The 22,123-nt window shown below is 37.0% G+C and overlaps 1 protein-coding gene and 1 long non-coding RNA gene across 3 annotated transcripts; one reads left to right on the top strand and one right to left on the bottom strand.

The window, feature by feature from the left end:
* Positions 1 to 469: 469 nt before the first annotated feature.
* cers2 (ceramide synthase 2) lies at positions 470 to 19,534 on the bottom strand. Of its 2 annotated transcripts, XM_023330728.1 has the most exons (12): positions 19,445 to 19,534; positions 18,613 to 18,706; positions 10,587 to 10,803; positions 9,227 to 9,344; positions 9,026 to 9,144; positions 6,987 to 7,044; positions 6,710 to 6,760; positions 5,869 to 5,961; positions 4,470 to 4,598; positions 3,714 to 3,820; positions 3,325 to 3,478; positions 470 to 2,048 (listed from the first exon to the last, which is right to left on the bottom strand). In XM_023330728.1, exons 3-12 carry the CDS (start codon positions 10,757 to 10,759, stop codon positions 1,896 to 1,898), a joined length of 1,155 nt encoding a protein of 384 aa, XP_023186496.1. In that variant the 5' UTR covers positions 10,760 to 10,803; positions 18,613 to 18,706; positions 19,445 to 19,534; the 3' UTR covers positions 470 to 1,895. The 2 variants fall into 2 exon arrangements, with proteins under 2 accessions (XP_023186496.1, XP_005810337.1); XM_005810280.3 differs by lacking the exon at positions 18,613 to 18,706.
* Positions 18,740 to 20,372, top strand: LOC111608100. Its single transcript, XR_002752530.1, has 2 exons — positions 18,740 to 19,436; positions 19,528 to 20,372. It is a non-coding gene; the product is annotated as an uncharacterized LOC111608100 (long non-coding RNA).
* Positions 20,373 to 22,123: the final 1,751 nt, after the last annotated feature.

The raw sequence follows: 22,123 nt of genomic DNA, 5'->3' as shown, positions 1-22,123 counted from the left end.
CTACAAAATTAAAAATAAATAAATAAATACAATCCAGAGCAACATTTCCATTCAGGAGTTAAAACAAGGAAAATCTGTGTTGCAAAATGACAAACGTTTAAAAAGTAAAAGTGGTTTAAAGTTTGAACCTTTCTGCAACAACCACTTTAAGTTGATCTGGCGTGATACAAAGAATGAATACGTTAAAAAGCACCTCAAGCTGTAAGGTATGGTGGAGGATCTGTGATGCTCTGGGTCCATTTATCTTCCAAAGGCTTTGGGATAATGTTTGTGAGTTACAGGGATGCCAATAAATGCAGTTAGCATTGTATGTCTCTACTCAATTTTAAAACACTAGATTGCCAAAAATAAATTAAAGTGTAATGTTGCTAAAACGTTCTTTTAAATGTTATTTCAATTTTGTGTCAGTGTGTTGTGTGTAGATTCTTTAGAGACACAATTTAGACACAGATGACTCTGGAGCATTTTCTTTGTGATTCATACTTTTTTATCATTATTAACAACATTTAGGCGTCATTAAACAAAAGAAAAGTACAAAATAAAAAATATAACACTGTAATCAGGCCACAGACATTTTTCTGCATCATGTTTGCTGGTTGGTCGGGGTTAGTAGTAGTGGAATGAGAGTCGTGTTTAATGAAGAGAAATGGTGGATGCAGTAGTGGGAGGAGGATGTGTTTGGGGCTTAGATATGAAGGAGAGAACATGAAGACAGGAGAATTCCTCGTTCATTACAAATAAGGCACTTGACATACAAATATATGAATGCGTGACGACACAGATGAGATACTTCTTTCTAGAACTTTTTCTTTAAAAAGAAACAAAACAAATTTATTTCTAAAAACATTAAAGAACATAACTGTAAACCTTTTCAAACAGAATCATAATCATTAATTTAGATCGACACTTTTCATTTCCTGCAGGTTAATGAATGTAACCTCAGAGGTCAGGCAGTGAGCTGAAGAAATCTGTCCTATTAAAGTTAACTCTGGAAAATCCCACTACTTCCACGGAGAAACCTCTCCTCAGGAAGAATATGCTGAGTCATCAGTTTTCAGTGGGTGGCATCATCACGGTCTGTTCTGAGTCTGAAACACACTCAGCTGTGATTGCTCAATCATGAGCTGAACTGAGCGCTCATTTCGGTCTATTGCTTTAAGTTTTCTTAAGAAGTAAGCGGTGAGACGTCACTTACAAAACGTCACGTTTGTACGTCACGTACAAACTGAGCTTTGTTGGACAAAGACTGAACAGAAACCAGAGAACTTCAAAAATGGCACAAGGCTGCACTGACTGCAAAATATTCCTTCATATCTTTGTGCAAAGACATGATAATACCTAACAGAAATGTTGTTGCATAGACAAAGAAATGCCCCAGTATCTCACGTTCCTAATAGTAGTTCTCACTTTGTTTTGATCTCTTTGTGATCGCAAAACAAAGCACAAACAAAAGACAAAAAACAAAGACATACGTAATAAAGCAGCACAGTTTTAAAGCAGAAAGCCATAAAATGGCTTTTTGGCAGCTACCAGCTGGCTCTAAGGCACACCGTTAAAACATGAAAGCTAAAGTAGAAGCAGCAGCAGCACCTTCCTGTTTCTCCTCCACACCTGGAACCTCTTCATGTTCTCTCCTGTCTCACTGACAGGTTTGTTGGACAAACATCTAACAAAGATGAGGATACGTGATTTCCTTTTTCCTGTGGTGACAAAGCAAAAGCAGTGCCTCTTAGTGTAGTGTCAATCTTGATACTTGTGTTCTCTAAAAGTTTGACTGAGCATGTGTATGTCTGTGTTAAAGTAACAGTGTTGAATCTCCTAGTTTTAGGGAATGCCATCTCGTCTTCTTTGTTGTCCTTTTTTCACGAGTCCTTTCTTTCCTGCTCTCACATGTTTCACTCTTTCTTGCTGTGGTTGTTGTTGTGGACTGTGTGGCCGTTCTGCATGGGCCCATTTTTCTTTCCGTGCTTTTTATTCCCTGCCTCTTCTTCCTCTTCCTCTGATTCGTCTGTTTCGTCTTTGTCGCTCCGATCATCGTCCACTTTTTCCTGGGAATAAGAAAAACAGACATGAGAGACTGTTTAGGACAGTCTGAAAGCTGAACTTAGTCTCAAAAAACAAAACAGTTCTGTCGCATCTGTATTTAAAGAATATATTTGCTAATTACATCAGTAAAATCTTGTCATTAAAACCCAGTCAGTTAGGATGTTTATTGACATGTCTTTTTATTTCTTAGTCTGCCTTTATCTGCATTTCACAGTTTTGTTGGCAGTTTTGCAGGCTTCCTAGTCAGTTTCAAACAGTAGATAGTAAATAGAGTAAACATTTTGTGGTATTTAGGAAAATATCTTTGGACTTTAACAATACTAAATATGCCACAGGATCTGATTTCATTATTTCTCTCTACATTCTTGGACATAAACTGGATTTGTTTGCATTGTAAAGTGCATTGAGATGGCATTTATTGTAAAACCGATTCTTGTCATGCAGTAAATGGACAGCCGATGTATGATACATATCAGCTCTTTCCATCCTGCAAAGACATTAAATATGACTTTCAGGTCCTATTTATCAGCTCTAGATGTGTTTTTAGTCTTACATTTCTTCTATTTTCATTTACTTGTCCACATTCCTTTTTTATTAGGAAGAAATTCCACAATAAATTCAAAAAAACTAGACAAATTTGTCTAAAATAAACTTTTATATATATCTATATAGTGTGAAATATGGAACAACACAAGTTAATAAGAAACCTAGCTTTGCAATGAACCGGAACTGATGATATATTTGGGTTTGTCTACTGTATCCAAGTGCAAAAGGCTGCTCCTCTAACAGTGACAGGCCTTCTGCTATGTCACTGTGCACTTTTACTCAGTCAAGCCGTGCTGCAATAAGAGAGAAGTGACAGCAGCACTCTGTGTTCAGCCTCTTCCTCTATGGTGGCTCTATCTTGTGATCCTAATCTGACCACCTCCATCTTAGAAGTGCATCAGCCTTGAAAGCAGCATTTGAACAGAACTGCAAGGCAAAACAGAGAAGCTAATGTCCTAACCTGAATAAGTGAATTCTGCATATTCCAATCATACAGCAGCTTCACATAGTGCACAGTAAAGCAAGCAGCAGTTTAATGAAAATGTTTCTTACACTGATAGTGTGCACTCCAAATTTCAGAAACTATTTCACAATAATCAACATCACAATAATTACATCTTTCTTTTTCTCCCTGCATTTACCGTTTCTTACATTTCCATAAACAGGAAGTACAGTAAATCTGAATATTTTTACAAAATAAAAGCTGCGTATCTACATATATGTTTTCCTTACGTTGTTGGTCAGGAAGCGGATTGCTATGCGGACGATGAGAACAGCCCAGAAGATATGGAGACACTGCAGAACCATAAGCAGGCCGTTGAAAAAGTAGTAGCCGAAGAAAGGCGGGTAGATGGTCACTGGGTAAACCCAGGTCCAGTAAATGATCCTGAAACACACAGAGAGGATCAGGGAGGAGGGAATGAGGCACAGAGGAAAACAACATTCAGCTGATTAAAATGTCTTTTACTTTTCAGTCTTTTACTTTTCAGTCTTAATGTTGTCTCATTTTTATCTATTAAATACTGTTTTTGAATAAACCCAAAGTCTACATTAATCTAAGAGAGGTGCTCTGCACTTATACTAAAGATCAAAAATGTGTGTAAGTGTGTGTGTGTTTGTACCAGATGGGGAAAAAAATGAGGCGTGTGACGATAAATACTGCAGCAAAAACGATGAAGATGTAGTTACAGGCGTTTCTCCACCCAGCATAGTTGAACATCTTAGCAGACTGTCAAAGGAAAAAGAATGATTTACAAACAAACGGATACAAATGAGACAAATGATTATTGCTAATCTCTTTAAAAGCAAATAAAACTTAATTGCATGTTTTCAAACACCAGGTGGCAGTGTCGGCTTCTTTGCATCAAATAATCCTCTGGGTGGAAGTGGCACATAAATAAAATTAGCGCATAAGATTTTAGTATATTAGATGTGGTTCCTGTCTATTATCAGGGTTCCAAATTTTCACATTTCTACATTTTTCTGTGTGTTTGTACAACATTATGGGCATTTAAGTAGAAAACATTTACTAGTCAGGTTTTACTACTTCTTTGTTCACAAAGCAACAACACGATGCTGTGGTTCACTTCTAATCTGATATTATGGGCTATCCTCAATCTTTAAAAAGAAAATCTCATAAACTTCTAGATTGTAGTATCCATCACTATGAAATGAAGGCATTTATAAAGGTATTTTTTTTTATTTTCATTGTTAAAATTCAAGACTTTGTTTAACCTGGAAAATGATCAAATAAATCTACGTGTTTCCAGTCGGTGCAGACCTTTATCATATTGAAAATTAAGCCATGGGGTAGTGATGAAACACTGGAGGTAAAATGTTGTCTGACATTCAAAAATAATCCAGTGAGAGCCATTTACCTCGAGGAAGTAATCGGAGGAGTCGTGAACCAGCATGATTAGAGTTCCAGCACGGATGTAGTTCACACACCAGGAGAAGCTGATGAGGAGGATTGTCGCTACGTGATGAACTATCTGCTCTTTAAAGTCCTAAAGGGAAAGCAGGGAAATGATTCGCTCGGGTCATGAGAGGAGGAAACATTTAAATGTGTGTTGCATGTTAAAAAGTTGTTGGGTTTAGAGCTAAATCCTGTTTAAGATTATCTCAGACTAGACCAGGGATCTGCAGCCTTTTACAACACAAAGCACTATTGAATAAAACTCTCAGAGTCACAAATGTTACATGACCTTATGAAAAGGGACAAATTATTCATTTTAGTGAAATAGTGATTTTACTAAAAATTATTGTTTTAGTAAATAAAATAATTTTAGGATTTTAATTAATTAATTAAAATAAAAAAAAAATTATAAAATAGATTAATCTATTTAATCTAATAGATTAAATTTACTGCCATTTTTAATACATCATTTTATATCTATTTTTTAATCTAAAATAAATAAAAGTATTAAAGTCTAGCAAAAATCTTAATGCTATGGGATATTAATAGTTGTGAAAAATGATGTAAACAAAAAAGCACACAGTTTCCGACCTAAAGTCAATAATAATAGATCTTAACATATATTGCTGGTGCTATTGCTGTCAGTCTGTTGTGGAAATCCAATGAAATTATTCCATGAAATAAAAAACATAAACTGCTAACTGTTATATCTACATTTAACAACATGAATTGGTTCTTTGCTGTTTTTAGCCAGACTTATTAAAAGTCTCTACTTTAAGAAGGGTTTAAATAGCCACTGAAATGTCAGAGCCGAAGGTTTCAGAGCCCCGGTTAGACGTGTGGTGTTAGAGGAACACGCTGTGCCTCTTTTGCAAGACTTTTTTCTCTGCTCTGCACAGCTGAGCAGGCAGAGCATAGTCCAGCAAAAACACAGAAAAACACACGTGTCACAACAGTCTAATGTCCACCCACAGTCCACAGATGTGTCACAGCTCAGATCATTCAAAGGTTACAGAGGTTTTCTCTGAACATAATGTAATAGCAGCACACAAAAAGAAAACGAATATTACAAGTTATGCTACAAGAACCTGCAACATTAATTCTAACTTTAAGTATTTGTTGGTGTCTGGACTCCACAGAGGGTTGCAAATCACCAAAACCAGAATCTTGAGATCATCTCCAGATTTCAAATGGAAATCTTGTTTATTTGACAAATAGTTCGGGTCGCATGTTTGTGCCACTCTTACTTTATGGATCCAGTGCTGAAATGTTTGGGAAACCCTGTGCAAGTAGACAGTTTCTTGCAGTGTACTTCATTTGTTCTCAGAAGAGAAAACTGCTGCTGAAATAAATACACTTACTTTACGTTTGACGTCAGAAGCCACGCTGAAGAGCAGAGAGCCGTAGAACCCCAGCTCGATCATGTAGTACCAATACTGAGATGGCAGCAGAGTCTGAACAAGAGAGATGTCTTTAATACCTAAAATTCATGGGCTAATATAAATTCAGACGGTAAGAATTAGATTACAGATAACAAGGAATGCATTAGCCCTTTTTTAACTACTTTCTAATTCAAATATACTTTTTTCTAAGGATTTTAACAGATGTAAGGAAACAATTTGCTTTCAGGTCCCTTAACAGAGGCAGAAATTTCATCTAAAATTAAATGTAATAATAGATAATTATCCCAATGATGAATCAGAAAATGTGTTCTACAGTCATCTGTATTTTTAAATGCTTAAATAGTGAATGAAAGTACATGAAAGTAGGACTAAATATCTTCAGAACGATCTAACAAACGTTTCCTCGTTGCAAGCAGCTCCTGGAAAGTTATTAGATTAAAGATGCATTTACCGTTTAACATGGTAACAGGTTGTAGTTTGGATTGTTTTATTCCCTTAATAAATCAAATCATCAACTGAAAATAGTTTCTGTGTTTTTTCAGGCTATTCTGGTGTGACAGTGACATTTGTTTAATGATCCAAAACATATACGTGTCACAAAAAAAACAACATAATCTACAGACGAAATCTGTAAGGAGCAAATTATTTCCAAAATAATCTCAATATTTTACCTTTATTCCCAGTTTATGACTATAATTCATCACTACACAATCATTTAATGGCTATTTTGTATTTATGCTGGATAGTTTGAGTCAGTAATCTGATGCATTTGTTATTCTCATCCCTCCCAGAGACGCACCAGCACAGGAAAGCCTTGCCACATCTCCTTCGTGTCATACAGCCAAGGTTTCTGGAAGGAGAAACGGGACGGGATAATGAGACAGCAGAAATCAGCAGGTGTATTTATATCCACTGACTCAGCACCGGGATGAGTCAGGGCTTCGTCTCTACAGAGAGGCAAAGTTATCGGAGCAAAAAGAGCAGGCAGCTACAGAAATATACAAGTTACAGCAACGGGAGCATATGATGGATGAGACTGTGTGTGAGTTTGTATGAATAGAAGAGGCAGTACTCACATCGATGAGGGAGGCCAGGCCAGCAATGAAAGCAAGAAGGTAAAAGGTAAATCTCCAACTGCAAGAGAACAAACACATACACACTTTCTCTTCAGTCAGTCGAGAAAAAGATGTTTAGTAACTCATCTGTCAGGAAATGCATAATTAAGGTGTTTTCACACCAAAACTGCAACTTTTGTCACATTCTCAGCTGGTGCGGTTCGTTTTCCCAAATCAAATGGTTTGGAAAACCTGTTCACCTGCTCGCCTGTGGGGGCGCTGCACAAAGAACCACTGAAGAGAACAACACAAAAAGAAGACATGAGAGCAACATCTTTCTTTGCAAAAATATAAAACAAAAATAAAGTGGCATCAGATTTTAGTCATTGAAGGATTTAACTTTGTTTTAGTAAAAAAAAAAAACACGAGTCATTTCTCCTGCTGGAGCAAGCTAGAGTTTGTTTTGACTGTATTTACCCAGAATGCAATGCGCTATAGTTTGAGTCCTGCTTTTGAAGTGGCCTCCAGTCTGCTTGCATCCACATATGCTTTCAAAACCTCACCAGAGTTCACTTTCTTCGAGCCAAAACCTGTTTGCATCAGAGTTTGATTTAAACGAACTAAACAGGGCTGTGTGAATTCATCCTTAGTTTACACACATGGGAAAAATCTGATGAAATACATCATTGATGTTCAACAATGACTCACAAAAAAACAAAGCTGGACAAATGTTGATCAAACGGCAGAAATACCAGACAAAAGAGGGAGCTGTTAACATCCTGCTTCAGAGATGGAGCGAGGTCACAGCTCCCTTTGCTCAATCACACAGGTGTGGTGAAAAGGCTTCAGACAGAAAGCTGGAGCAGCAAGAGAGCAGCAGAAGCACAGTGAGAAAAGGACAGTGAGAGTGAGGGGACACATCAGCTGAGGGGAAGCAGGAAAGACAGAAACCCTGTTGTCCGCACGCACACAATGGGTTGATTGAAAAGAAATAATGTCCTTATGTTGCAACCAACACAGTGAAAGACACACCATAACCAGGCAGGGACAAACATCCAGTCACGTGCCCCCGCCTGCACAAAACCAGACGAATCGTCCGCAGCTTGGATATAACTCACATGCAAACACAAATACAGCTAAAGCGATGACAGAGTCCCTGACACAGCTGAGGCCGTGTAGTAGACATGTTTATAGCTGGAAATGCTTGTGGAGAACCGGGCCAGAAAGGCAGACTGGCACGGTTCTGAGTGTAAGTTAAAAATAGAGGATTCATTTTTAAAACCAGAAATTTGTTTGTATATGCAGTGGGTTAGCTTAAGGTCAATGGTTGTTTTAACCTGCTTCATGTCACACAGCTGGGCTCCAAAGTTTACCTACTGTTATTAAAATGTCAGGTCATAGAAACTCTGATCAATCACCTCTGAGTTTCCTCCACCTTTAATAGTACACATATTAAGAGCAATTAGAATATTTAACAAATAAAAACCTCAATAAACTGGCATCCTTAAACAAATCATTTGTTTTAGCACTTTGTGATTTAAAAACAGGATTCAGTTTTCTTTGCCAGGAGGTTATCAGCCAATCACATCATGATTTAGTAATATTTGCCAACTCTGGCTTATAAAAGGACGTTTATATTTAGTTCAGTTTTTTTGTTTTTGTGCCACATAAAAATGTGGCATCATTAAATAAAAAAAAATGAATTCTTACAACTTTTATCTTGACAGATACCTTTGTACAATTTTGCTCCTGCTAACTACAGCTTAGCTAAAGAATACAAATAAGAACTTCATTTCCTCAACAGTTGACCTCACTTGTGAATTTTAGTATGTTGAATGCTGGATATGAATCAAAAGTTGCTTCAATATAGTGTTAGTCTGAGGTTGAACACACCTCTGCAACCAGGTTATGCACCTGAATTGCATAGGAGATATGTCACATTAGATGTGAAAAAAGTTTTTGGAAGTATTTATCAAATGCTTACTTTTTATCAGCCCTAAATCCAAATAGACACTTAAGAACAGTGATGTATCTAGAAAAGAGCATGCGCGTGTTTTTACCTGGCTTCTCGGAACTTCTTGAGCAAACTTGGTCGGTCCTGGTTCCTCCTCCGTCTGAACCACCGCTGCACTTGTCTTTCTGAATAACCCGTCTGTTTGCAAAGGCTTGCTACTGAAGACTGAACCAATAAAAAAAGGTTTGATTTTTGGCATTTTCCGGTACTTTACATCCTACAGCGCTCTCAGTGTCATGAGCGTTACCTGTGTTGGGTTTTTGGTCACTCTAAAGTAGTAGGACTCGAGGGAGGGGATGTGAGGCGCTTTGAGCCGAACCGTCTCTTTCACACCGAGTAGAGAGGCCAGAGGTGTCGCCACTGTCCTGGGATTGAACAAGGGATTAAAAAGGAAGGACATTTTTAGAAGAAATAGGTAAAATGAATGAAAATCAATCTAAAATTGAACCCTAACCCACAGATGACAAAATGAAAGTGCGGTACTATACAGGATGTGTACTGGAGGTACAGGATGTTTACACAGTATTTCTGGAAACTAATTAACTACATTCAATAAATATCTGGCAACATAACAAAAGACGGAAGTAGAAAAGATTATCTTCCACACCTCACAGATAAAAGCTAATGCTTTATCTAACAAACAATGAGGATTTTTACCCTTTTCTAAGCTCAAGCTAGAGGAGCCTAAAGATCAAAATCAAAAGTAAAAAATATTTAGCATAGCTTTTCCAAAAAAGAATTGAAAAAGAAAACTGTTTCATTTGAAACACGTTTTCATTTTAATGTTAAAGGTCCTCAAGGGTCAATGACAATGTGTTTTCTCCCCTAATATGTACATAAGTCTCAAAACAGCAAATTTTTAATATATAAATAGAAAAGTTATATATAGAACCTGAAACCACAAGAAGAAGGTTATTAAGGATTAACAAAAGGCTGACTGGATCCAACTTTTAAACAATAAGATCATATTTTTCAGACTGTGCAGGAATCTAGAAAGGCATAAAAAGAATAACTAGCTAATAAAAATAAATGCTGTTTTTGCTTGTCTTCATTTTTATTCTAAATAAGTTTTAATTCATGTTACTTATGAAATATTGGGATCTATGTAAATGGAGCTGGAAAAAATAATCTAGTAGTTGGGAACTAGGGGATGTCTGACAAAAAAGTATGTTTTATAATGAAAAACAATGCACATTTATGAGCAACTGTGAGCAGCAGCTTTTTTGTCACTGTAGGTTTATGCAAATGTTTATGCAAAACTGTCTTCTTTTCTGTTTCTCTTATCACATTTCCCAACGTTAGAGAAGGTGAGAGGGAAGGTAACAAAAGATAAATATAATGAAAATAATAATTAATAGTGACTTGACAAGCATAAGCAAGTGAAATATATGACTGCGTGGGATATAAATACTGTTTTATGTTGTAGATGGAAGAAGAGATAATCGACCAAGAAAGTCAAGGACAAAGCAAGGAGAAGGTAGAAGGTAAAAGAACAACAAAAGAGGAAGACAGGGATAAATGTGTGAACACGGAGAAAGTAAATGTTTAAATTAAACACAGCTGAGGGTCACAGGTAGGCCACAGGACAGAGTGAAAAACGGACCGACCTTTCAAAGATTTGCCGGATAATGAGGAATACCAGCGCAATGGGAAGTGCCACCCATAAATCACGGCCCTTTGCGTAAACTCGTCCATCCCGATCCTCCAGGTCAGCCCAGCCCAGACCCTCCGGAAACCACAGCCGCTCTTGCCAGAACCACTCGCTCAGCTCCACCAGCATCCTGACGCACCAGGACTCGGCACCACCCTTACAGCTTTATCAGCCTGCAAATATAAATCAATTAAGCTTAGAGACATGTAGTAAATGACAAGTAAAATCGTCATTCAGAAACAAATGGTGAAAATACAGTGGTTTAATGTTGGTTTTATTTGATGGAGCATGTACATATTTCCTAATGCATATAACGGAGCACAGGCGGCTCGCCATCAACCTTTGAAGATCCACCTAAGGGATGAGCGAATGTTTTTCCTTCACACCTCCACGATGAACTCGTAAATGGAGTCATCTATGATCGCTGCTTCTTTCTCTGACGTTATGATGAGTACTTTTGCTGCTATGTTCAGGGAGTGGCAGAGAGTAAAAGGCTGGCTGTAAAGGGAGAAGATACATCTGTGGGATGTGAGTCATAACTCATCTATAAGAGCAGAGCGAGTGGGGGCACCGTTACGCACTCTGTCAGCGGAGTCCCCTTACAGAGCTACAGCAACTCCCACTCCTGCAGCTGCAAATGCCAAAGCCGTGTAACCGCCTGGCTTCCACTCCCATCCCCACCCTGCTGCTGCTGCCAGTAATCAAGGAGGATTCCCCCTTTGGCTCAGAGAGGCAGAAACATTTCTACTGCTCTTATTGTCATAACACGCCCAATAACACACATAATGTTATTGATAGGGCAGGAGTGTCAAACTAGTTTTCTTTTAGGGGCCATGTCAAGATCAGGAATGTTCTCAAAGGGCCGATTGTGCCTGAATGTGTTGATAAAACCCATCAACAAACTGTTAAAATATTAATAAAGAGCTGTCTCTGCCTTCGATAAGTACCTCTTAAAATGAAGTAATGTTTTCACAATCATCGGTCCTTCCAGGATTTCAATATCGTTTTTATTTTTTGCAGTGAAAATGGCTGATTTTGTGGATCTAATTTAGTCATTTAAAATAAATTTTGCACTTAAGGATGATGGTAAATATGACTTTTTGTTACTCTCCACTTTAAACACAGACTATAACTTGATATCAAGTAAGGCTGAGGCAGCAGTGTAGCAGTAGTAAGAAAGTAAGCAGCCGCATAACTCCAATATTTTCAACCCTTTTTGCAGAAAATTTGCAATAATCTCAAAATTATGCAAAATATATAAAACTGCTTTGATGTAATTGATAAAATAATATTTGAGCACACAACTGTTATCTTCATGGTTCTATTTATGCATCCCTTTGGAGTCTAGAGGGCCATATAAAAACTACAGAGGGCCAGATTTGGCTCCCGGGCCTTCAGTTTGACATATTTAAAATAGGGAATAAAAATGCATTAATGGATAGCAGAAAAGAAACGTTGACTATGTAAAGACACAAAACACATAAATGCAATATCAACATATCTGAATGTTTTTGACTTTTAGCTAAATTAATTCGTTTCTCAATTTACATACATATAATAATAATAATAATAAAGCTGATTCTTCTGATCTGGCTACTGCTGTAGAAGGTGAGTGAGTGTTGTTTTCCACATAGAGTCATGTCAGTCATCACAATCCCTCTATCCTGTTGCAAAAACGCTGCGCTACCCCCCTTTTTTCTTCTCTTTGTCTCCCTTCAGCACAGTTGGTGGAGAATGGGGAGGCTGGTAGATTTTTCCCTATTATTTTGCCAGTTCTTCCACTTCAGAGATTCAACATCCGACTTTTGATGGTCATGCATAATGCATTTGTGTGCAAATATAGCCACAGAAAAAGGTTTCTCGCAGTCGAACCTAAATAAGACAAGTAAAAATCAGCGGTCCAAAGGCTGTTTGATGTGTGGAAGTGATAGAGACGAAAGACTACAAAACTCCTACAAAGTGAGTTGGACACAATTAAATGTAACAAGCTGGACAAACACGCCACAAAGTGAGCAAGAAAAGTTGACAAATATACAATGAAGCCAAGAAAAATGTTTAAAAAGTCACACCGTCCGGAAGCATTGCAACATTTTAGCATTTTGCAGACGCCAGGAGAATATTTTTAGGGTTGCTTGTTTAGGTCATCCAGTGAATTCAGCATGTTTAAGCAGTTCTCCCCCCACGGCTTCCCAAAATCCTTATGCCATTGGTCTAACAGATCACATGACCAGACTCTGACCATTTCAAAGGTCCAATAAAAGTAAAGAATGCCTCCAGTGGGGGAGGGAGCAAGGCGTTCTCCCTCTCTCTGTCAGACAGACCTTCTCTTCCACACTATACATTGCAAGCTTTCAGTGACTGTAAACAGTGATTTCACATCAAGCTGGCTGAATGACATTCCAGATATTCCTGAATCCTGGGGTTTATACGCCTATAATGCTTATTCTGATAAAGAGCATCAAACAAAAGTTAGAAGAACCTAAACAGATCCGAGGGGAGCGTGGTACAAAGTCCAGGAATATTTAGAGAATGTAAACACGCTGGCACCAAACAGAGGATTCACTCCACTCCGTCCCCACTCACTCCCACTGGTTCCGAAAATCATCTGGTGCTTTACAGTCAAATAAGTATTGGAAGGCATTCAGCTGAGCAGGTCAGGGGAACTATAAGTCATAAGACTAACACTGTGCTCTGACTGTGACTCACTACTACCATACCAGCTGTGTTGTACAACTCACATCCAACCACATTTAGGATGCTCACTTTGGAGGCTGAATCATACAAACCACAGCATTAGGCAACCATTAGAGGAATATACAGCAGACAGATTCATGAGAGAGACCAACACCATCAGGGTTAACAGTCCAATAACAGAACAACACAGGAACTAGGAGATTGATGCAAGACAAGCTTTCAAGAGAGCACAACAAAAACATGAACCAATAAATTGCCAATAACTAAACAGATTACAGCAGAGATGTCCAGTGTCATTCAGCTGAATGCCATTTCCTGGGTTTATGCCCACCATTAGCCCTCCTCCTTCCCCTGGTACTGGATTCAGGAAGTGGTTCAAATGCTCTACAGAGAAACGGGACACTCCTTCAAGAAGCATGATCAGTTCTCACTAATTTCTATTACATAACCACATGTCACTTAATATACCAATATGGGTTGTGAAATCACTTATCAGGCCAGCACAACACATTATTGTTACGCCTGTAATGGAAAAACAAAAATTTACAGCCAGATGTACCTTAATGTATTTCCGTTTCCAGTAATGTACTGACGATATGCTGACAAAAAAAATACTGTGTTTCAAAGGTGTTCTAAAATAGCAGACTTTTAATAATCTTCAAATATAGTTATATAAATATAATTAGCCTGAATGAAAGTTGTTATAAATGTGAATGAAACGATACTTTGTAGTCAGGTTCACGTTTTAATTTTGACATTTTAAGCAAATGTTACGTTATTCCAGTGTTTCATGATAAGTAACTATTTGTTGAACAGGGATGTTTGTGAATCCAGGTAGAGGGTTAGTTCCTTCAAGCAGTGGGTTACAGACCTTACACCTGCAGCTGAAGAGAGAAGAGCTGAGCAGATTTGAGAGGAAGGGTTATTGTGTGATTTGGTCAGGGTAGTCGCTTTATAAGAGCTGTTGTTGAGGTAACACCTCTGATCACTTCGAGCTTTTTGCTGTCAGAAAATATCCCAAAGATAAATGTTTATATACAGTAAATGTGATTAATTTTAATTTAACTCTTTTTGTGCTGGTTTAATCCTTCACATATGGATCTTTAGTGAGTCATAGGTATGTCAAAACTTTAAATATTTAGTGCAAAGCTGTGTCACTGAGGTAACATGTCAGAATACATCTATAAATTACAATGCATTTCCTGTTTTTGTTCTTGAAATAATATATTTTAAAAAGATGAATACTATGTCTTCTCATGCAGAGAAACTAAGCATCTAATACTTTCTAAGTAAAACCAACCCAGAGCTTTTATATCACAAATCCCCTAAGTACATTTACAGCTGTATCAGTAACAATATGCTGTATGATAGACCATTACAGTCTACATTTCTAGTCAGATTTTAATAAGTTACCAGCGAGAGCTAACTTTTGTTGAATAAACATGTTGAAATATTAAAGACTCAAAGTCCGCTCAGCCTCAGACCACCTCAACCTGACCATCCAGAACCACTCAGATAAGTTTGTAACACAAAAGCTATTTTACAAACTGATGCATTTGTGCACAAACATCAAACAGCAATGGAGAGAACAACTTCTCTACTATATAGGTGATATTAAATCCTTAATGATCTACAATCACCATGTTGCTCACAGTCAGGTTGACATGAAGATGGTTTGAGTTCCTGTCAGATTTTCACTGGCATTAAACTGAACCCTGTATTGGCTCCTGCTGCTCTCCTGTGTTTAAAGCCGATTTAAAAAGCCACTACATATACAGTACACATAATGAGGGTGTTTAGTGAAAAATACAAGTTCTTTTACATAAATTAGATAGAACTGTTCAGGTGCAAACAGATGCTAAATATCAATAAACTGAACTTAATGAAACTAGATGTAATAAATAAATAAATAAATAAATAAAAGCTGCATAGAACCTAGTTGCTTCATAAATGGGAACCATAAATAACAGCACAGGTCATTAACTTGCAATGACTATAAATATTAGGATAATTTTATAGCCCATGAGATTGTGATTGGTTTGTTTTTAAAGCATGTAGTGATGTCTGTGCAGATTGAAATTGAGATTTTAGTTTAACGATTGCAGTATCACCTATACAGTCAAGGTACAAACTGTCATTTCAAAGCTTTTAAAATGTGAATATTTAGTATTTCTATGAAGCAAAATGCATTTGAGTAACAGGCGGAGTAAAGGGCATGCTCTCTGCTGCACATGGTTTGTTAGCCCTAACTCAGGTCATGCTTTAAGCAATTTCCAGCAAGGATAAATGATCAACACACATCCCCCACATTTTAGGAATTCTTTGGGAAAGTAACTCGAAAAACATGGAGATTATTTCTCTTAGAAAAATTCCATCAAAAGGTAATCTCAGTATGTAAGTGGCAATCTGTGTTTCATCATCCCAAAGCAGGCAGTTTATTGAGTTGTTTCATTTTTGTTACCTTCTCTGCTGTGTTGTGGGTAAGCATCACAAAAAAGTCAGGTTTTAGTGACACTGATCTGTGACTCTCATGAATTATTAATGTTGGAGGTCAATCAGTCAGCGTGCTGCTGTGAAAGGGTCCGTTCAGGAGGCACTGTCATGCTGGAATGATTCACCTCAGTGGATGAAAGGCCATGATTACATTTACCTTTTTGTGATTAGTTTTGCTCATTCAGCGGAGACCAAATTCCACCAAGTTCTACTAAAGCACCGATTACTCACTGAAAACAGTCAAAAAGGAAGACGCAATCACAGACAGATTAATGTTCAAGTTGCTTTTTTAGGTCTCAGGTTAAAGTATTTAACTCAGGTTTGCCAAATTCATTTTCATTTTGGGCCGCATCAAAAATCTGAATGTACTTTAAGGGCCAGAATGTATTGATAAAACCCACTAAATTGTTAAAATATCAATAAATAGCTGTTATTGATATTTAGCAGTATTCAATAAGCGTTTCTTAAAATTAAATAATATTGAACGTCTTTTCATACTGATCAGCCCATCCAGGATTTTGTATTGTTTTTGTGTGTTTTGGGGGTTTTTTGGAATTAAAATCACAGATTTTCTGGTGCTACTTTAGAAATATTAAAGAATTTTTATGATATCTGCGCTAATGTATGGTGTTAAAAGTCACTTTTTATCAATCGTCATGGACGATTGATAAAAAGTCAATCGTCCATGACGATTATCAGTCATGGACTATAACTTTAGATCAGGTAAGGCTGAGGCAGCAGTCACTTAAATGCCAATGTTTTTGACCAATTTCAAGAAAAAATTGCAGTAAAAATCAGAAAAAAATGTGGGGATTTGTTGATTTTGTGTGAATTTTGCAAACTAACTGATGTAAATTGGAAGCTAAAGGGCCATATAAAAAGCTACGGGGGGCCAGATTTGGCCCCTGGGCCTTGAGTTTGACACATGTGATTTAACTCGACTGACTGATCTTGACTTCAACGCAGAATTTTTGTCAGAATGAATCATTTACAAACACATTGTCTCATATTAGGACTAAGCAAATTAGGTTCCATGAATGAATCGCCAACTGCTGAAGCTCATTTAAGGAAACGTAGACTATTTTAGACTCCTGCGGTTCTCCAGGTCTGCCGTTCCCATTCTGATTTTCCGTCAATGAAATACAACAAATGGACGAGTTACAAAAATGATTCTTACACATGCATCAAAGCACTTGTCCCTCGCCTCTATGTGATTTATACGTGACTCAAAGTGGGTCAGAGAAAAAGGCCTTTACAAACCAAAAAGGTAATAAGTTGGTCCATCACCTATTGATGTAATCCAACATAAACAGGCGTTGTAGGAGTGGTAAAATGCAACACAAGTTTTGATTAAGATTTGAAGAAGATGCGTAAAAGTATTCTCTGACAGCTCAGAGAATCATTCACAATAGTAATAATACCTCTGTCTGTGTTGTAGAACAAAAGTGCAAGAGAGCCTTCACTCCTGCTGCAACAAGTCAGCACAACACCTCCTGCTGACCATGTGCATTTATAAATACCACAAGTACCATTGTGTTTTATGGTACTGTATTCTTGGTGTGCTAGTTTTTGTGATTATAGGTGCTACCTGCACACACTAATTTCTCTTGTAGGGATTAAGAGAACTGTGAATTTATTTTATTAGTGTTTAAAAATGTCCGATTGAAAATTATTGTTGAGTGTCGGGTTGCTATTAATCCACATTTTCTTCAGTCATACCTTAATTTTCTCATTGCAAAATGAAAAAGCAACTTTTGCTTTGGCTTTGATTCCCATTTGGGCTTCTTGGCTCTATTGAAAAGCAATGGATTAGGAGTCCTAATCAAACCAGTAAGGGTTGGGTTACTTCCTGCTTCCACTGTGAGATATGAACTGAGATAGCGTTGCTATGAAAGGGTGAGTGGGAGAACTGACTGTCACCTCCAGAAAATAAAACACAACTGGGCAATACAGTCAGAATGTTCACAGCAGGATTTAGCAAAATGGAAGGTTTCCTAGCAATAGACCAAAAACCACCTCCTGCTAATGTTTATTTGGGTCAATTACATCACAGGAGGCACAAGAACTGAGCAGATCAGCCAGCATTGTTGGACAACATAGCAGACAAGCTACATTTACAGATTTCCACTGATTGTGAAGCATTGGACGAACATTTTATTTGGAAGCTCTTTAGACTCCAAAGTCTTGACTGATGCTGCTGTGGATGGAGAAGCTAAACCAGATAAAGACAACGATCGCTTTAGGAACTTTCACTGACACATATCTATTTATATTCCAACTTGATTTTTTCCATCCCGTTGGATGACATGCATATTGTAAAAATGTTGCATCCTATGTACATCGATGTTGTTTATAGCTGTGGGAAAATTTTTATGTTATACAATAACAACACCCAAAACTGACAGTATTAGTTGAGATTGTTGTTTTTGATGATTTAACTATTATTTCTACTCTTCAAATGTATTTATAATAACTGTGAAAATATTGTTAAATTATATTAACATTTGCCATTTAGCAGCGTAATTACACTACATATAAAATAATTGGTGTATTGACTATATGGTAATGGGGAAGGTTTTACTTTTACAGCAGAGTAATCTATACTAAGAGTTGCAAGTAAACTATTTATTGACAATTAAACCAGTGGCACGTGGCAATATGCTGTAAAGTATATTTATTAAATATGTTTATTTTGTGTTTGTATGCATAAAATGAAGACAAATACATCATCTGTCTGTATTGCAAAGAGTAGTTAGCAAAACTACAAGCTATTAGACTAGAGGTGCTTTACTCACATGTTCTCATTCTCACATCGGAGCTCTGACTTAAGATACCAATTAAACAGCAGTAGTCAGCGTCATACAGTGATAATCTCACATCAGGCCAGGCCTATTGAAGGATGGAAATGGTTTAAAAAAAACAATACAAGCACAAAAAAAGAGATCTGATTAGTGATTAGCCGCCTTATGTGATGTCATCAAAGTCATTTGCGAGTCCAACCTTGTTTTTCCAAAGGGAATCAAGATCTTATTTTCTTTCAATGCAAAGCACTAAAAGAAAAAAAAACTGCAACGAAACATTTTGCTACAAGTGACAAACTATATCAAAAGTGGACTTTGTTGCGTTTTCAGAAAAGTCTGGGCAGCAAGCTTTACGGTGGCTACTTTGTTGTTCAAAACTGTGACGCTGGAAAATATGTCCCAGTCAAAGTCCATTTAATCATTACGTGTGATATAAAAACTCCTACATGTAAAAGTCAACAACAGTACAAGCTCTTTTACTAAATTCCACCTATGTGTGTGTTAGCTGAGATAATCTCGTCTGGTTGGCAAACTTTGTTAGCATAGATCAAACACTGAGCCAAGCGTCATCATTTCCTTACATTAAACAGCAACGCTTAGAAACTTTACGGCTCCTTTCCAAACACATTTACACATTTATTCCCACGTCTTTTTTAAATTATAATAAATGAAACAAAACTGTTCTGCTATGTCGCATTAACGGATTCCAACATGAATGCGTAATGACGTCTAAGCAGAAACAGGACGCAGAACGTAGTCTGCCGCAGCGCAACACACAAACGAACAGCTAACTGCTTTGCCGACATGAAAATGAAACGGTACTTACTTTGGCGTTTTGTTTATTTGAGTACAGTAAAATTCGGCCTTCTCGGGAAATAAATGCAGTTTCTTTCCTCTCCTCCTCCGTAGTCCGGGTTGCGGTTGTCCGGCTGTGAACCTAACGGTCCTAACGGCGTGTGTCCAGCCGGCTGGTTGAGCTCAGAAAGGTGCAACCGCTCAAGATTTGAGCTGGTCTTTTCATGTTTTCATGGAGTATAGAAATCAGTTATTTGTTTATTTTTTTCTCTCTCTCTCTCTCTCTCTCTCTCTCTCTCTCTTTGCGGATTGGGGAAAATCTAGAAACCAGCTTTCATACTGGGAGATACGCGAGGAGCTCCGATGAGAGTGGTCGGATTTTCTCCCAGCAAACGTCCAGAGGCTGTTCTGTCCCTCGTCGTGTCCCCGCTAATTTCATCCCCCTGCTCTCGCGTGCGGTCGGCAGAGTGTGCGTGGGCGTACGGCCCGGCCTGCTGGAGAGAGAAGGGACTGGGATCCGGGCAAACGGAGGGAGGAGTGAGAGAGGGATAACGGGGACGGAGGGAGGGACGCAGATGACGTCCGAGCACGAGGGAACGCTTGGCTGACATGTCCGCGTTTTGTTGCCACACCGAGGAAAGTTTGACTTCTGTACCAGTTACTCACTGGTTCCAAGCCATGGCCATTTTACTGTATTTCGGGGTTTTTAATCACTACGCTATAAATAATTTTCTAATAAAATAATTTTACTATTGTATACTGTTAAACCGCATAACTTTTATAAATACACTGAAGAGACATATTTTTACTTTAGTATCTTGTTTCCAGAGATTTTAAACAAGATTTTCATTCTTGAGTCAACTTTTAAATTAAATTTCATTGCGAGTTAAATATAGATCCTTTACGCATCTTTTGTTTGAGATTTCTCTGTGCATTTATTAAACAGTTTGCCCTTTTTATGTTCAGTTTCCTTCATTTGTTCCCGAAATATTTTAACACTTTCTAATAACATAAGACGCATCATTTTATAGAGTTGTCGAAAAATACGTTAGATTTTAAGTCCATTTTTAAATGAACCTTTAGCTATTATTTTGAGTCAATAATAATTATAATCAAAATATTTCTTTGTATTCCATAACTATTATATATACATAATGTACATCCATTTTAGTATTTTTATTATTGATCTATTTTTTCATTTTTTGTGAATGTTTCTTCTCTTAGTTTTGATACCATTATTAAATATATCACCATCAGTTGAAAGATTCAAAGCCTTGCTTGTGTTTTTTAATTGGATTTTATTTTAAATAAAGAGGTTGATTTTATTGTTTAAATAAAACATTTTATATGCTATTGTTATCATAAGACATTTCCTTATTCATCTTTTAAATTAGCTTATTTGATTATAAAATAATTAAAAATATGCCATTCTCTTTTGCTTTTCATAAGTAGCATAACGTGAAATGTTTTTGCAATTTCTAGGTAAAGAACTTTATTTATTGTCATGGTTTGAACAAATCAATACAATGAATTTTGTTGGCAGAAATGTGTCAGACAACACACTTCCTTGAGCAAAATTGCTCAAAGAATGAACATTTACAGTTAAATAAGCAGACATAGTTAAAAAAACAAAATTATAATGTACATTTCTGTATTAAAAGTCAATGAATTTGTATTAATTCATTAAACATTCCTTTAATAATTCCTTAGGACCTTCAGTTTTGTTCATGCCACACTTATATATATATATATCTATAGATATATATATCTATATAGATATATATACTGTATATGCATACACATACACAAAACTGTTTCCTTTTTTTGTTTGTTTTACTAACTACTTCAAACATGACCAACAGAGGATGAAATAAGTTAGAAATTGATTTGATTACATCATAAATAACATTTATTTTCAATAACCAGTTGTCCACTTTTATTTAAGTGATTTTACAGAATTATGCTGTGACACCCATTTAAATGTTTGCCATTACAGATCAAGAACATTTCAGCTTTAGCTGCTCCTTTTACCAGCTAAAGCTCTTTTCCCTGTGACCTAAAATTGAAGCACATGAAGGGTTGTTCAAAGTGCAGAGTGACATAAGGTCTACATACCCTGCAGCTTGTAAAACAGCTTTCCCAGATAGACACATTATGTTCAGTAGGACAAGCTACGTTAAGCTGCTGTTGCATCATATCTGAGCAGCTTGATGTTCCTTAGATTGTTGTATTATGCTGTTATTTCTTTTCTGTTTTTACAAGGAAACAGATAAAACAGTCATTCTTGTTTGATTTCTACTTCGGACTTGGCACACAGCTGTAAATATGAACTGGTCATTGATGGTATGAATTGAGAAAATGCTTTCCTTGCAGACTACAACTGGTCTTATTCTAGTGTCCCATTGATTCAGAGATCTTTTATTCTTTTTGCAGTGTTTATATCTTCCTAAACATATGCATCAAAAATAGATTAAAAATTGTGTGCACTGGGATGATGCAACTTAATTCATCTGCAGCTTTCAGTTATAATAACATCATTTGGCTTGCACCCTGTTATTCAGGTCTTTGTTTTTTAAACTGAGGCAGACTGAGATAAGCTTATCCAGAGAAATAAACAGTAGTCTATATCTTGGTTAGAAACTACTGGGTAATCAACTTCAATAGTGTTCTCAGAGACAAAGCAAGTGCAGTGTGTAATTTTGCTGATAAA

Source organism: Xiphophorus maculatus, chromosome 3 (assembly GCF_002775205.1).
Source record: "Xiphophorus maculatus strain JP 163 A chromosome 3, X_maculatus-5.0-male, whole genome shotgun sequence".
Taxonomy (NCBI): Eukaryota; Metazoa; Chordata; class Actinopteri; order Cyprinodontiformes; family Poeciliidae; genus Xiphophorus; species Xiphophorus maculatus.
Note: the sequence above shows the minus strand (reverse complement) of the source record. Positions and strands in the feature narration are given on the sequence as shown.

Excerpts from the sequence above, each read along its gene's own strand:
- cers2 (XM_023330728.1), bottom strand. The coding sequence starts at position 10,759 with ATGCTGGTGGAGCTGAGCGAGTGGTTCTGGCAAGAGCGGCTGTGGTTT. Across the intron at positions 9,145-9,226 it reads TGACCAAAAACCCAACACAG|TCTTCAGTAGCAAGCCTTTG; the intron begins GTAACGCTCATG and ends TTATTGGTTCAG. Across the intron at positions 3,821-4,469 it reads CCTCCGATTACTTCCTCGAG|TCTGCTAAGATGTTCAACTA; the intron begins GTAAATGGCTCT and ends TTCCTTTGACAG.